General features: G+C 55.3%; 1 protein-coding gene across 3 annotated transcripts in view; it reads left to right on the plus strand.

Annotated features, from left to right (window-relative positions):
• The window catches only part of MYH14 (myosin heavy chain 14), an 83,064-nt gene that overhangs the window by 15,391 nt on the left and 50,776 nt on the right, over window positions 1-16,897 (plus strand). For all 3 annotated transcript variants that reach the window (XM_036307096.1, XM_036307094.1, XM_036307095.1), the window contains exons 4-12: window positions 912-939; window positions 1,048-1,150; window positions 1,798-1,821; window positions 3,265-3,357; window positions 3,675-3,738; window positions 5,840-5,938; window positions 6,830-6,970; window positions 15,534-15,629; window positions 16,642-16,760. In XM_036307096.1, the coding sequence (XP_036162989.1) occupies window positions 912-939; window positions 1,048-1,150; window positions 1,798-1,821; window positions 3,265-3,357; window positions 3,675-3,738; window positions 5,840-5,938; window positions 6,830-6,970; window positions 15,534-15,629; window positions 16,642-16,760 (767 nt within the window). The remainder of the gene's footprint in view (window positions 1-911; window positions 940-1,047; window positions 1,151-1,797; window positions 1,822-3,264; window positions 3,358-3,674; window positions 3,739-5,839; window positions 5,939-6,829; window positions 6,971-15,533; window positions 15,630-16,641; window positions 16,761-16,897) is intronic.

Consider the following 16,897-nt stretch of genomic DNA (forward strand, 5'->3'; position numbering starts at 1 on the left):
TATGTGTCTAGGGTGTATTATAATGATATATTTATGTCGTAGCACGCAGCGGCTCTCAGCGTGCCGTGTCACCAGCAGCAGCAGCAGCAGCACCTGCTGAGTCAGAAACCGGGGGGAGGCTCAGCAGACAGTGTTGAATGAGACCCCCCAGGCTCCTTCTGCAGACCCTGAAGCAGGCGGCGGGTGTAATGGACGATCTAGAATGCGCCTGTTTCATGCAGTAGAACGTGTTTAGATGTCACGTTTTTATATTCACATTATACATTCATCCTTCACCCTTGGTGACACTTGTTTCCATAGTCTAATTTGTTATACATTTATTTGTATAATTTTCAGCTCTTATTATATCCCACTTATTATTATACCTTAGGGATAAATGTACAATAAAGTAAGGGTGAGTGCCTACTTCACGCCAAGCACTTTTCATGGATTAGCACGTTTAACCTCATAGCAACCCCATGAAGCAGGTGAGCTCATCTCCCTGGCTTCCAGGTGGGGAAAATGAGGCACAGTCCTTGCCCCCACTGGTGGCTGAGATAGGATTTGAACCCAAGCTCCCCGACTCTAGCCTCCCTGGGGTCCAGGATGCCCCTCTCATGTCTTTGGATCTCACATGGCACAGGGTAGGGGCTCAAATTGATGTTTGATGGATGAATGCCACGCTATTCAGTTGGAGTTTATTGTCTCCTCAGGTGAGAAAACTGAGGCTCAGAGAGGGACAGCTGCTTTTCCAGGGACACACAGAAAGCAAGAGTTGGGTGTGGTATTAGAATCCAGGGTGTCCCACATCAAAACCCAAGCCTTCCCTTATCCTCCAGGAATTATTTTGAATAGGGAGTGGCCAGCATAAGGGGCCGGGTTCCTGCAGGAGAGACCCTCCCAAGTGACATGTTCTCCTCTCTCCCCTATAGATCGTGAGGATCAGTCCATTCTCTGCACGTGAGTAGTCCTGAGGGCTTCCTGGTGGAGGTGGTCCCAGCTGGGTGTGGCTCTCCTTGGAGTGGACTCATTGCGGACCCCTCTTGCTTCCCCTTGTTCCCCCCACAGTGGGGAGTCCGGAGCCGGGAAGACAGAAAACACCAAGAAGGTCATCCAGTACCTCGCCCACGTGGCATCGTCACCAAAGGGCAGGAAGGAGCCGGGCGTACCGGTAAGTGCCCTGCTCTAGGGCCTGCCACCTGCAGTGCCCCCTCCATCTCAGGCTCGGCTTCTCCCATAATTCCCTATCTTCCTCAGGGGGGCCATCGTTGTGGGTCTTCTCCTGGCTTCCCATGCTGCTTGAGCACCTCCTGTGTGCCTAATAGATTGCTGGGAGCCATGCAGGTGGAAAAGAAATGCAAGGGCCAGTTGCTGGCCTTTGGAACAGTATCGGGCACATAGTAGGTGCTTACATTCCTGAGCACCCACTATGTGTCAGGCCTAATTTAGATACCTGCAGTGCCCTTGTTGGCTTTATAAGCGGGCATTTATATAGCGCTTGTCCCTGTGCTCACATTAATTTAACGCTCCAGGGACGTGGGTCGGGTGTTGTTTCCCTGTGTCAAAATGAGAAACCGAAGAAAGGGCTGGAGGAGTGGCTTTCGGAGGTCACACACCCAGCAAGGGCTACAGTGGATTCAGACCCAGGCATGTGGTCCCCCCAGGCCACCCGGCTCCACACGCCCAGTTTCCCCTTGTCGCTCTCCTGCCCTGCCCACTGCCTGAGACCACCAGCTCACTTGTGTGTCTGTCCACGTTTCATGTGCCGTGTCCTGATCCATGTCCCGGTCCGTGTCTCGTGTCCCGTGACTTCCTCAGGCCTCCACCGGCACCATGTCTTATGTGAGTAGCAGGGAATCACCTCGAGTCCTAATGCCACCCAGGTCACCCCAAACTACAGTCTTCCTGACACACAGGGCCCAAGGCATTGACGGTTATACCTGCCAGGGAGTCACACTGCTGCTTATGGTGGTCCTACTAGGTGCACACCAGGCCCTGCACTGTCACTTAATGCAACCCTGCTATGTACACACCGCCCCCCGCTCCCACTGTGTACACACATCTAGGGCCCGTGCTGTCATTTAATGTGGTCCTACTGTGTGTACAGACCCAGTCTGAATTGCTACTTATATTAGCTCTACGGTGTGTGCAGACTGGCCACAAATATCAACATGAAATAACTCAGAGACCAAAAGTACCATTTATTGCTGATCTGCTAAATGTTTGTAGATGGGGCCCTTCGACACCATGAATTCACACAACCCAGAGACACACACTGCCATGTACAGGCCCTCGGCTCAGGCTGGTCTCTGAGGGCTCTCAGGGAAATTAAAGGAATAGGCCACGCCCTAGAGAGCCTGGCTAGGAAGGAGGAAAAGAAAATTGCCATTTATTGAGCACCTACTATGTTCCTGGCTCTGACACCAAGATGGCTGTGGGGAAGTTCAGAGTCAGAGCCCCCACCCACAGGGAAGGAAACTGCCGTTTCTTGAATGCCTACAATGTGCCAGTTGGAGGCACTTTATGTACAGATGGTATAGATTTTTCCTCAATCATTTCACAAGTAATGCATGCGTACATATTCCCTGTAACAACAGCAAAAGCAGATCAAGTAGAATTCCTTTCTTCCTGTCAGTGCCTCTTCCTTGGAGTGGCTTACACTGTTGACAGTTTGGTGTGTATCCTTGCAGACCTTTCTCTAAATGTTTACAAACATATATACATACCTGTAGAATCAGGAGTCTTGTTTTGGGTGGGGTTTTTTCCCCTCAATTTATTTATTTATTCTTTTTTTTATTTTATTGATTTCAGAGAGGAAGGGAGAGGGATAGAGAGATAGAAACACCAATGATGAGAGAGAATCATTCATTGGCTGCCTCCTGCCTGCCCCCTACTTGGGGCGGGATCGAGCCGGCAACCCAGGCATGTGTCCTTGGCCGGAATCGAACCTGGGACCCTTTAGTCCACAGGCCGACACTCTATCCACTGAGCCAAACCAGCTAGGGCTCAATTTGTTGTGTGGTTGTTTTTTTATCAGTGGGATTACATTGTAGGTACTGTCCTGCAGGGTTTTGTTTTGTTTTGTTTGCTTTGTTTCCACTCAACAATATGTCTTGGAGATGGTTGCTAGTTCCCTTCACGGTAGACTGACAGCACCACCCGGATGCAGGGAGGTGGGCACACACCCAGACACACAAAAGGCCGCCCCCCCCCCCCCCAATTCGGTCAGCTGCAGCACAGACCCCCATCTCCTGCCCCCTTCTCACTGAGGTGCCCCCCTCCCAGGGTGAGCTGGAGCGGCAGCTTCTTCAGGCCAACCCCATCCTGGAGGCCTTCGGCAACGCCAAGACGGTGAAGAATGACAACTCCTCCCGATTTGTGAGTGCAGGGAGCGCGCTGCCTGGATGCCTGGCGCCAAACAGCAGCTGGGCATGAAGAGGGGGGGCAGGGGTGGGGGGGCAAGATGTGTGAGTCGGCCGAAGGGGGAGGGGCTGGGGGCCTGGGTCCCGAGGAAAGAAGTCAAGGGGCCTGGACCTTGGATTCCCCAGGGAGCCCCCACTGAGACCCCATGATTGGGGCGGGGTTCAGGTGCAGGGAGAGAAGGACAAGAGGCAGGCCTGGCTCCGGGAGGGGTGAGTGTGCGCGAGGGCTGCTCTTCAGACCCTCAGCTAAGCCCCCACGTGCTTACCTCCCAGGGCAAGTTCATCCGCATCAACTTCGACGTCGCCGGGTACATCGTGGGCGCCAACATCGAGACCTGTATCCTTCCCGGCCTGGGGGCCTGGGGGCTGCGGGCGGGCGGCCCGGAGGGAGGCACTGGGGATCTCACCGCTTCCAGGGAACTGGCATCTGTCTACACGCACAGGAAGCCCTGGCTCCCCGCTGCGCAGAAACCGTGCCTCAGTCTCCCCCTCAGTGGAAAGGGAAGGATCACAGAACCTCAGGAAAGGACAGAGAGGGCATCTCCACGTGGAGGGAGGAGGGGAGGGGCTCCCGCTGCGTTTAGGGGACGGCGGCGGGCACAGCCCCGCTGGGGGGCGGTGGGTCGGGGTCCCCAGCACCATCTCCGGGTTCGGTGACCCACTCGGAGGACTCACAGGCCTGGGCACACAGTCACGCTCACGCCCTGGTTCATCACGGCGGAAGGACACCGCACAGTTAGCCAGGGAATCAGCCCGCCTTCCAGACCCCTCTCCCCGGGCAGCCACAGGGGCACGCGCATCCCCCAGCAGAGAGAGGGGCCAGGAAGCTCGTCAGAGGCGCGGCGCCCAGGGTTTTATTGGGGGCAGGTCCCCAGTCAGCACCCCCTGCCCGGAACATGCCCGTCCCAGCTCCTAAGGGAAAGCAGATGCCAGCAGAAGCCCCGTTGTTTCGGAGAGTTTAGGGCCGGCTCAGGGAGCCCCGCCCGAAACCCAGGCTCCCGCACACCAGGCACACCAGCCAGGGGCAGCCGCAGGCGCGCAGGGGCCTCAGGCCTGCTGTGTCCGCCCGGCTCTGTGTCAGGCCTGCACGCGCCGCGGGAATTTACAAGCTAAAACAGGGGCCCCGAGTGCAGATGGAACAAGGCGCCGAGCTGGGCTCCAGTCCAGCTCTGCTGTTTTGAGGCTGTTGGGACCCTGGGCACGTGATGAGACCTCTCTGTGCCTCAGTTTCCCCTCCGTAGAAGGGGAAGGATCACAGAACCTGCCCCAGAAGGGTTTAGAGAACAGCGTGGGTCAGATTCTCAGCACTGCGCCCACCACATAGTAAACAGTCAATAATGAGCTCTAGTTATTAAAAGTAAATTAATATTATTTTAATCCTCACCTGAGGATATGTTTTTGTTGATTTTGAGAGAGAGAGAGAGAAACATTGATCGGTTGCCACCTGGACAGGAAAAGCCCCATCCGGGAATGAAACCCACAACCTAGTCATGTGCCCTGACCAGGAATCGAACCCAAAACCTTTTGGTTCGTGAGACGACACTCCAACTAATTGAGCCACCCAGCCAGGACTTGATGTTAATATTCCTGATTCATAATCATTCATCATCATTTTAACGACATTAATAAGAAACCGCATCCCTGCCCGGCTGGCGTGGCTCCGTGGTTGAGCGTCAACCTATGAACCAGGAGGTCACGGTTCGATTCCCAGTCTGGGTTTTGGGCTTGATCCCCAGTGATTTCACCATGTCTGTCTCTCAGCCCCTCCTCTCTGAGCCCGCGAGTCGGGTGCCGTCATCACCCCGTGTAACAGGAGGGAACTGAGGCTGGGGCTCTCTGCACCCAGGGTCACATGGGTCGTGTACGCTTCCCCCACCCTCCCTGCCCTGTGCGACCCTCCCCCCTGCGGCTCCCCGTTTCCCAGGGGTTGGTGACCCCAGGGTTTAAGTCAAAGGACAGCCTGTGTTAACGACTGTCACGCAACATACGTGTCCATGGGCCACGCACAGGGGATACAGAGGGGCGAACGAGTTGTTGGGCGTTTTATTTACCCTGAGGTGTGTCGCCGATTGTTAGTATGTGAATGAGTCACATGGCTTTCCTAGAGGGGAGGAGCCAGTAGCCCTGATATCCATGCAGGGAAACTGAGGCTGGGAGGGTACTGATGGCAGGAGATGTTCTTACTGTAACTCGTTTACCCTCCCAGCGACTCGTTGGTGGGTGTTGTGATCAAGCCCCTTTCACAGATGAGGAAACTGAGGCACAGGGTTTCAGTGACGTCGTGCTCAAGGCCGCTCAGCCAGTCAGTGGCAGGGCCCCCGGGCAGGGCTGGGAAGGGCTCCACCGCCTTACGGGATAGCAGGGGGGCCGAGGGGATCGAGGGGGCCGGGCAGGGTCCCCTCAACCCTCTTCTGCGGCACCTTGACTCCTCCACCCAGATCTGCTGGAGAAGTCGCGGGCCATCCGCCAGGCCAAGGACGAGTGCAGCTTCCACATCTTCTACCAGCTGCTGGGCGGCGCCGGCGAGCAGCTCAAGGGTCCGTGTTGCTGCTGGGCCCCCGCAGGAGACGTGGGAGGAGGAAGGGGGGCCCCTGATGCCTGTTCCGCTCCTGCCCGGCAGTGGATGCTGCCGCCTCCTGGATCCCGCGGCCCCTGGTTCCTGTGGCCTCACGACTTGTGCCCACAGAGTCCCGCCACCCGCCCTGGCCCCCGCTGCCCTCTGGCCCTGCTGCCTCCCGGGTCTTGATCACACTGGCCCGGTGGCCACGTGGCTCCTGCTCACGCTCATGTCTCTCTGCTCACTCCAGCGGGTGTGACTCCAGCTTTGCTGTGGCCTCTCCTCCCGTGGTCCTGGCCTGGGCGGCTTCCCGGCTCTCCTCGCTCTGCCGCTGCCTGAGGTTCTCCTGCCTCTCGCTCACGCTCCTCCCGCCACTCCTCCCGCTCCCGCTCCTCCTGCTGGTGGCTACGACAGAAGCCCCCACTGTCCCCGCTGCCTGCTGTCCGAGGCTCCTCTCATTCTGGCTCCTGCCCCCCACCTGGACCCCCTCACCCAGGCTCCCGCTCACGGTGGCTTCTGAGCCACACGCCCGCTGCTGCTGCCCCTGCCGTGGCTTCCGCTCACTTGGGGCCCCTCCGGCCCCGTTGCTTCTGCCGACCAGCGGCTCCTGCCTGCTCTGGGCAACCCCGGCACAGGAGAATCCCTATGGGAGGAGGGAAGACTAATGGTCTAAGACGTGCTAAGTAAGCACCCACTCCACCCCCCATCCAAACCGGGCCCGTGAGGAAAGGCTCCGCCCTCGTTTCACCGAGGAGGAGACCGAGGGTCCCAGTGGGGAAGGGCCTGCCTGGGGTGGCTTCCGAGGAAGCTGGGATGTGAGTCGACCTCCACCGTTCGCCCTTGACCTCGGCCCCCACTCCTTCCCCTGCAGCCGACCTCCTCCTGGAGCCTCGCTCCCACTACCGCTTCCTCACCAACGGGCCCGCGTCCTCCCCCGGCCAGGAGCGCGAGCTTTTCCAGGAGACGCTGGAGTCCCTGCGTGTCCTGGGATTCACCCACGAGGAGATCACCTGTGAGTGTGCCCTGGGCCCGCGAGGGGGGGGGGGCTCTGCATGGGCAGGTGGGGTAGGGGGAGGGCTGGTCATTCATTCCTTGGATTATTCGCTCGAGCGTTTATTGAGCAAGTACTGTGTGCACACTGGGTATGAGACCGATAAGCATTCCTGCCTCCGGGAGACTGGCTAAATGAGAACTACAGTCCAGATAAATCAGGAACTCTGTGCTCTCCCAGAAGGCGATGAATGCCAGGGAGGAAAATAGAACCAGGGATGGAGGGGGGAGGAGGGGACAGCTTTAAGTGGGGAATCAGGAGGGACCCACGGAGATGGTGAGCAAAGGCCTGGGGGAGCTCAGGGGGTGAGCATTGGTGATATCAGGGAAGAGCGTTTCAGGCAGGGGAGCCGCCTGTGCAAAGGCCCTGGGGCAGGGAAGGCATGGCATGTTTGAGGGATGAGACTTCCGTCTACTGTGTGATAGAAGGGAGTGAGGGATGGAGCTGCAGAGGCAGGCAGGGCCTCAAATTCCAGCCTGAGGAGGGGCTGGGGCTTGTCCTGGGGGCCCTGGGGAGCCTGGGAGAGCTCGGGGCAGGCCAGGGCAGCTCTGGGCCGTGCGGAAGATGGACGGAGGTCGGGAGGAGGCGGAGGCAAGGGTGCAGGGAAAATGGTGTTGTTCCGGGTGTGGGATACTCAGATGTCACCTTGTGTGATGCTGCTTTGCCCCTGAGCTTGTCACCTAACAGTGTGTTTTGACCCTAGTCCAGCTGCAGTGCTATATTCGCTCACTAGGCCACCATAACAAAGGACCCCACCCCGAGCCCCTCAAACGGCAGGAATGGGTCGTGTCGCGTTGTGGCCGCAGGGAGACCAGGCTTGGGCAGGGTCGGCTGGTCCTGGGAGAATCTGTCCCCTGCCCCTCCCCTCGCTTCTGGTGGTTTCCTGGCAACCTACCCAGTTCCTGCACCTGTAGGAGCGTCACCTGATCTGCCTCTGTGTTCACATGGCACTCTCCCTGTGCGCACACCTGTGTGTGCAACTTCCGCCTGGTGTAAGGACGCCCACCCCATCCCAGTGGATTAGGGGCCCAGTGCGACCTCGTCTTAGCTGTAGTGATGTCACCTGCCATGACCCCACACCCAGATGCGGCCACATTCTGAGGGGCCCTGGGGTTAGGGCTTCAGCATACCTTTTGGGGGGAGGGCATGATTCCTCCCATAGCAAGCACATAGAGGTTGACCTCCGCCTTGTTCTGGCGGCGCCTGAGGTTCTGTGGTTTGGGTGGCGTGTGGTTTTTTTCACCGAGGAAAGACCCTGATTTCCAGGGCAGGGCAGGGCCGGGCCGGCCTCGCTCTCCTCTGGTCCCTGGTGCTGCAGGAGGCCCTGGGAGCCAGGGTTGGTGGCTCCAGGGCCCAACTGGGAGGGCTGCGGACCAAGAGCCAGCTTGGCCGCCTCCCGGGGCCCATTGACACAGGTCGCTGGCCTCCCCTGCCGCGTTTCCCAATCGCGGTTGCACAACGCCCGCCTGCCCGTCTCCGCTCTCCTCCCTGGGCAGCTGGCAAACAGATTCAGATGGTGGGGGCCTGGGCCGCCTGCCTGGCCCCTCAGGTTCCGCCTGACCTCTTGACACATGTCACCTCAAATAACCCTCCCAGCCCAACGAATGGCATGCAGCGACAGGTGAATAGGCCAAAGGTCGCCCTGGGAAAACCAAGTCTCCTAACCCCCCCACCTCCACCCCCCTGCCACCTGAATTTCGCACCATTAAGCTTCCTGCTTCTCCTTGTAGAAATATTTCAGATAACTTAGAAAAGATGCACATATTTTTCCCATGATGACAGGCATTCTCTAGCCGAGGGCTGATGCTCAGCTGAGCTGGTGATTCAACTGTTAAGATGTTTCTCCACCGATTTAAAATGTCCCCCACAGCCTCGCTCCAGGTGGGCCCTGCCCCCTGACCTTCCTCCCAAGACACCTGAGATGCCCGACCAGCAGGTGAAAACCATCTGGCAGGTCAGCCCCACGTCGGGTCCCAGGCGGTGCAGGGTCAGTCAGCTCATCACCCAGTGCTGGGGGCTTTGCTCCCCACTTTTCCCACCAAACGATGCGTTTTGGCCATCATTGTGTTTTAGTCCCTGTAGGCGAACTCCAGTTCGTTTTTGTGGCTGCGTAAGTTTTCATTGTTTATAAATATACTAGAGGCCCGGTGCATGAAATCCGTGCACAGTTAGGGTCCCTAGGCCTGGCCGGCGATCAGGGCCGATCTGTGGGGCGACTGGCGGGGCAGTCGAGGGCCCCCGGTGGCACCTGCCTTGGCTGGCCTGGGGCATGCGGGCTGGGGGCAGCTCCTGCGTTGAGCATCTGCCCCCTGGTGGTGAGTGTATGTCATAGCGACCGGTCATTCCACCGGTCGGTCTATTTGCCTATTAGGATTTTATTATATAGGATATTTTTTAACCCTCACCTGAGGATATGTGTTTACTGATTTTTAGAGAGAGAGAGAGAGAGAGAGAGAGAGAGAGAGAGAGAGAGAGAGAAACATCCATGTGCGGGAGAAACATTGGTTAGTTGCCTCCCATACCCGCTCTGCCTGGGGATTGAACCGGCAACCTTTTGGTTTATGGGATAATGCTCCAACCAACCGAGCCACTGGGCCAGGGCAGCTTTCACTGTTTAGATGAACTATGAGTCTTTTTTCCAAACCCTGTTCCTGGGAGGTAGACCCTTGGGGTGACTACCTCCCACTGCTATTGGACGACCAAAAAGAATGCCCTGAATATCCTTGTCCCTCGTCTTCCTGCTCATGTGTGAACAGGCCTGTAGGCTCAGTTCTTAGAGGAGATAGGGGGGACTCAGGGAGAGGTGCAGGCTTTGTTTTTATCCTGTTTACATGTTTACCAGCCTTAGTGAGATGTGATTAACCTACCCAGCCGTTCACCTAGTTCAGTGGTCGGCAAACTGCGGCTCGTGAGCCACATGCGGCTCTTTGGCCCCTTGAGTGTGGCTCTTCCACAAAATACCACATGCGGGCGCGCAAGTACAGTGAGATTGAAACTTCGTGGCCCATGCGCAGAAGTCAGTATTTTGTGGAAGAGCCACACTCAAGGGGCCAAAGAGCCGCATGTGGCTCGCGAGCCGCAGTTTACTGATCACTGACCTAGTTCAAGGGCACAAGCCCGTGGCTTTCAGTGCGTTCGCAGAGGTGTGCGTCCATCACCACCGACGATGTGAGACATTTTCCATGGCCCAAGGCGGTAGCTTGCGCCCTTTGCCGTCACCCTCCCGTTGCCTCCGCCAGCCCCCGGCAGCCACTCACCGGCTTCCCGACTGCGGATTTGCTTATCCTGGGCCGGTCCTGTCAGTGGGATCATAGAGGCCCCTGTGGCTGGCTTGTCACTCAGCATGAGTTCCCGCGCTCCCATGAGGTAGCCTGTGTCAGCGTCGCTCCTTTTTATTGCTGGATATTTTTGATTATCTTTTTATTATGGGAAATTTCAAACACGTGTGCAAGTAGAGCAGCGGGTAATGACCCCTGGGCACCTGGCATCAGGACCAACAAGTACCCACTTGCGGGTTTGTGGGTTTCACCTCTGACCTCCCCCCCCCTTCTGTTAATTTTAATTGTAGAGAATCAACCTCATCGCTGGCCAGTAGGTGGCGCTAGTTCCCACTCCCCGTGCCTGCTTGCTGGCTCTCTCGCTCGCACACCTTTGTGAGTTTGTTGGTAGATTTTGTGTTTCACTTATAAGGAGTGGAGCCAGCCGGTCACCTTTTCATAGACTGTTCTTTTGACAAAAGGAGACAGAGGTCCAGGGAGGTGGGGCATCTGCCCGGGACTCACCCCATTGTGGCTGCAAGGACAGCCCCGGGTCCTTCCCAGAGAAGTAGGTGGGTACCTCTGGGTCGCCCTCCGGACGCCCAGGGCAGCCTGCTGTAGGTGTGCTATGTGGTCGACTCAAATGCCGGGCGCAGCTTTGCTGTGGGAAGCCAGAGGGTTCTGAAATGCTGGCCAAATCCACATAAAATTCTGAACGAAAGTAACAACAGTCTTTCCTCCGATTACACGGTGCCCCCCCATCCTGGAAAATTCACTGTGCATTCAAACCAGACGCTTATGTGTGTATACGTAAAACAGGAGGGATTCTTGTCAGATCACTGCAAACCATTACTTCACAGATGTGACTGCCCAATGGGACATTTAGGAGTCACACGGGATGTGGGCAATTTTTTTTTAATATGTTCTTATTGATTTCAAACAGGAAGGGAGAAAGAGAGATAGAAACATCAATGATGAGAGAGAATCATGGATCAGCTGCCCCCTACTGGGGATCGAGCCCGCAACCCGGTCATGTGCCCTTGACCAGAGTCAAACCTGGGACCCTTCGGTCTGCCGGCCGACGCTCTATCCACTGAGCCAAACCGGCTGGGGCTGATGTGGACGATTCTTTGCAGTACAGAGGGGCGTCTGCCTTGCCCCCACCTGCCCACACCCTGGGACACCCAGAAACACTCCACTCCTTGCCTCAATGGCCCTCAACTTTACATCAGCTAAGTCCTACACATTCCTGAGATGTACACTAGGGGGCAGCATTGCCCACTTTAAATTTTTAAAAATTGATTTGCGAAACATTTGATGTGAGAGGGAAACATCTATCAGTTGCCTCCAGCATGTGATCCAGCCAGGGATCGAACCCAGAACCTGGGCATGTGCCCTGGCCGGGAATTGAACCACCAGTTTTCAGTGCACGGGACGATGCTCCAACCAACTGAGCCGCACCGGCCGGGGCAGCATTGCCGGCTTTTGGAGCTCCGCACAGACTGGCAAATACAGACGCTCTTAGACTTACGCTGCGGTTGCCTCTCAATAAACCCATGGGAAGTTGAAAATGTCATAAATCGAAAATGCATCTAACACACCTACTGAACATCACAGCTTAGCCTTGCCAACCCACAGCTGGGCAAAACCACCTCACACAAAGCTTTTTTTTTTTTAATATTTTTTTATTGGTTTCAGAGAAGAAGGAAGAGGGAGAGAGAAACATCAATGATGAGAGAGAATCATTGATCGGCTGCCTCCTGCACGCCCCCTACTGGGGATCGAGCCCGCAACCCAGGCCTGTGCCCTGACCGGAATCGAACCTGGGACCCTTCGGTCTGCCAGCCGACGCTCTATCCGCTGAGCCAAACCGGCCAGGGCTAACACAAAGCTTTTATGCTAAAGTGTCAAATATCTCCTGGAACTTATGTGATTATGGCTGTGGCCTTCATGCTGGGCAACGATGTTGAGTTTCATCTCAAGAGTGATTGCCACCCTAACATACTCCCGTGCGTTATAACCAGTACTCCTGTGTGTTATAACCAGCACTCCTGGTGCGTTATAACCAGTACTCCTGTGTGTTATAACCAGCACCCCTGGTGCGTTATAACCAGCACCCCTGGTGCGTTATAACCAGCACCCCTGGTGCGTTATAACCAGCACCCCTGGTGCGTTATAACCAGCACTCCTGTGCGTTATAACCAGCACTCCTGGTGCGTTATAACCAGCACTCCTGGTGCGTTATAACCAGCACTCCTGTGCGTTATAACCAGCACTCCTGGTGCGTTATAACCAGCACTCCTGTGCGTTATAACCAGCACTCCTGTGCGTTATAACCAGCACTCCTGGTGCGTTATAACCAGCACTCCGGTGCGTTATAACCAGCACTCCTGGTGCGTTAGAACCAGCACTCCTGGTGCGTTATAACCAGCACTCCTGTGCGTTATAACCAGCACTCCTGTGCGTTATAACCAGCACTCCTGGTGCGTTATAACCAGTACTCCTGTGCGTTATAACCAGTACTCCTGGTGCGTTATAACCAGCACTCCTGTGCGTTATAACCAGCACTCCTGGTGCGTTATAACCAGCACTCCTGTGCGTTATAACCAGCACTCCTGGTGCGTTATAACCAGCACTCCTGGTGCGTTATAACCAGCACTCCTGTGCGTTATAACCAGCACTCCTGTGCGTTATAACCAGCACTCCTGGTGCGTTATAACCAGCACTCCTGTGCGTTATAACCAGCACTCCTGGTGCGTTATAACCAGCACTCCTGTGCGTTATAACCAGCACTCCTGGTGCGTTATAACCAGCACTCCTGTGCGTTAGAACCAGCACTCCTGGTGCGTTAGAACCAGCACTCCTGGTGCGTTAGAACCAGCACTCCCGTGCGTTAGAACCAGCACTCCTGGTGCGTTAGAACCAGCACTCCTGGTGCGTTATAACCAGCACTCCTGGTGCGTTATAACCAGCACTCCTGTGCGTTATAACCAGCACTCCTGGTGCATTATAACCAGCACTCCTGTGCGTTATAACCAGTACTCCTGTGCGTTATAACCAGCACTCCTGGTGCGTTATAACCAGCACTCCTGTGCGTTATAACCAGCACTCCTGTGCGTTATAACCAGCACTCCTGTGCGTTATAACCAGCACTCCTCGTGCGTTATAACCAGCACTCCTGTGCGTTATAACCAGCACTCCTGTGCGTTATAACCAGCACTCCTGTGCGTTATAACCAGCACTCCTGTGCGTTATAACCAGCACTCCTGTGCGTTATAACCAGCACTCCTGTGCGTTATAACCAGCACTCCTGGTGCGTTATAACCAGCACTCCTGTGCGTTATAACCAGCACTCCTGGTGCGTTAGAACCAGCACTCCTGGTGCGTTAGAACCAGCACTCCTGTGCGTTAGAACCAGCACTCCTGGTGCGTTAGAACCAGCACTCCTGTGCGTTAGAACCAGCACTCCTGGTGCGTTATAACCAGCACTCCTGGTGCGTTATAACCAGCACTCCTGGTGCGTTATAACCAGCACTCCTGGTGCGTTATAACCAGCACTCCTGTGCGTTATAACCAGCACTCCTGTGCGTTATAACCAGCACTCCTGTGCGTTATAACCAGCACTCCTGTGCGTTATAACCAGCACTCCTGGTGCGTTATAACCAGCACTCCTGTGCGTTATAACCAGCACTCCTGTGCGTTATAACCAGCACTCCTGTGCGTTATAACCAGCACTCCTCGTGCGTTATAACCAGCACTCCTGTGCGTTATAACCAGCACTCCTGTGCGTTATAACCAGCACTCCTGTGCGTTATAACCAGCACTCCTGGTGCATTATAACCAGCACTCCTGTGCGTTATAACCAGTACTCCTGTGCGTTATAACCAGCACTCCTGGTGCGTTATAACCAGCACTCCTGTGCGTTATAACCAGCACTCCTGTGCGTTATAACCAGCACTCCTGGTGCATTATAACCAGCACTCCTGTGCGTTATAACCAGTACTCCTGTGCGTTATAACCAGCACTCCTGCTACATTATAACCAGCACTCCTGTGCGTTATAACCAGTACTCCTGTGTGTTATAACCAGCACTCCTGCTACATTATAACCAGCACTCCTGTGCGTTATAACCAGCACTCCTGGTGCATTATAACCAGCACTCCTGTGCGTTATAACCAGTACTCCTGTGCGTTATAACCAGCACTCCTGCTACATTATAACCAGCACTCCTGTGCGTTATAACCAGCACTCCTGTGCGTTATAACCAGCACTCCTGTGCGTTATAACCAGCACTCCTGGTGCATTATAACCAGCACTCCTGTGCGTTATAACCAGTACTCCTGTGCGTTATAACCAGCACTCCTGCTACATTATAACCAGTACTCCTGGTGCGTTATAACCAGTACTCCTGGTGCGTTATAACCAGCACTCCTGTGCGTTATAACCAGTACTCCTGTGCGTTATGACCCGCACTCCTGGTGCGTTATAACCGGCACTCCTGGTGTGTTTGTGGTCATTCACCGAGGGGTGAACGTTTTGAGTTGCGCGGTGCATACCACTGAGGTCAGCTCTCCTCCCATGAACCAGTGTCCTTTGGTGTTCTGTTGGGTTTTTAGCATTTTTGTGCTTTTGTTGATGGTGTCGAGTGTGTCTGTAACGCCTTCCAGGCGTAGCGCTGGAGCGCTGGCCGCATTCCTGAGCACGCGGCTGGATGTGCCTTTCGGAGAGAGAATCTGTGTTAGACGAGCTTCCTTCAGGCGCCGTTACAGTGCTGTTGGCTGGGAGCTCCGTGTGAATGAAGTGACAATACACAGGGTGGGGCAAACGCAGCTTGACAGCTGTGAGCACGGACGCACGGAGTTTGTTCTTGCATCATCACTTATTAATTAGTGTGTTATTTTCCATGTGAACAGCTGTAAACCTACTTTTGATCTACCCTGTGTATGAATAAGATGTTTTTATTTTTAAAATATATTTTTATTGATTTCAGAGAGGAAGGGAGAGAGAGAGAGAGAGAGAGAGAGAAACATCAATGATGAGAGAGAATCATTGATCAGCTGCCTCCTGCACATCCCCTACTGGGGGTCCAGCCCGCAACTGGGCATGTGCCCTGAATGGGAATTGAACAGGTGACCTTTGGTTCCTGGGTGGACGCTCAACCACTGAGCCACGCCGGCCGGGCTGGCAGGGTTTTGAAGCTCCGTGTCTAAGGGGTAGCTAATCTGGAGCCGCAGTGACCTCTCTCTCTGCCCCCCCCCCCCCCCCAGCCATGCTGCGGATGGTCTCGGCCGTGCTCCAGTTTGGCAACATCGTCCTGAAGCGAGAACGGAACAACGACCAGGCCTCCATGCCTGACAACACAGGTGACGCCCCCTGCCTGCCGCCCACCCACAGAGCACCCCTGCCCAGCCGGGCGCTCTCAGATCCCGCCCTTGGCTGAGTCTTTTCCAAAATAGCATTTCCCACCGTCTTCCTGGTTATAAGTGCGATCCCCACTCAAAGTCTGACCGGCACCAGCGTGCCAACGGGGAGTGGGGTTGGGGGAGAGGGCATGGGGGTGGCAGGGGAGGAGCAGGGTCCCCGGGCATCCCCGCCCCTCAGACACCTGCCTTCAGCATTGGGCATGTCTCCTCCTGGCCTCTGGGCTTGCATATATATATTTTTTTGCCTTTCAGAAGCAGAATTATAGTTGATATTCTTTTTTCTATCCAACTGGAAATAGCTCTGCTTTATTATTATTATTTTAATATATTCTTTTTTTTTTTTTTTTTTTTTTTTTTTTTTTTAGCATACCTAGTGCCAAGATCTTGGTCTCTTTTTTAAAAAATATATATTTTATTGATTTTTTTTACAGAGAGGAAGGGAGAGGGATAGAGAGTTAGAAACATCGATGAGAGAGACATCGATCAGCTCCTTCCTGCACATCTCCTACTGGGGATGTACCTGCAGCCAAGGTACATGCCCTTGACCAGAATCGAACCTGGGACCCTTCAGTCCGCAGGCCAATGCTCTATCCACTGAGCCAAACCAGTCAGGGCTATTTTAATATATCCTTATTGATTTCAGAGAGGAAGGGAGAGGGAGAGAGAGAGAAACATCAACGATGAGAGAGAATCATGGATCGGCTGCCCCCTGCACACCCCCTAGTGGGCATCGAGCAGCAACCGGGCATGTGCCCTTGGCCGGAATGGAACCTGGGACCCTTCAGTCCACAGGCCTATGCTCTACCCACTGAGCCAAACCGGCTCCGGCAAGGGGTACTCACTTTTAGAACCAGAGATGCCTGTGGTGGGAAAGGCGGGGCTTCTGTTCCCCACAGAGGGGGGCGGTGCCCCTTCCCGGTGCTGAGGGGTCCATGTGCCCATCTGTCCTCAGCTGCCCAGAAGCTTTGCCGCCTGCTGGGACTGGGGGTGACGGACTTCTCCCGCGCCCTGCTCACCCCCCGCATCAAAGTTGGCCGGGACTACGTGCAGAAAGCGCAGACCAAAGAGCAGGTAGGTGGTGCTGGGAGGGGGTCGGGGGGACGGGCATGGGGAGAACCCCAGCCAAGGTCCCGGGTCTCAGTGGCTTATGCCGTTTTTCCTCGCTCACTCAACCAACTTTTGCTGGGTGTTGGCCCAGTTACGGCTCT

Source organism: Myotis myotis, unplaced genomic scaffold (genome assembly GCF_014108235.1).
Source record: "Myotis myotis isolate mMyoMyo1 unplaced genomic scaffold, mMyoMyo1.p scaffold_m19_p_45, whole genome shotgun sequence".
NCBI classification, from domain to species: Eukaryota; Metazoa; Chordata; class Mammalia; order Chiroptera; family Vespertilionidae; genus Myotis; species Myotis myotis.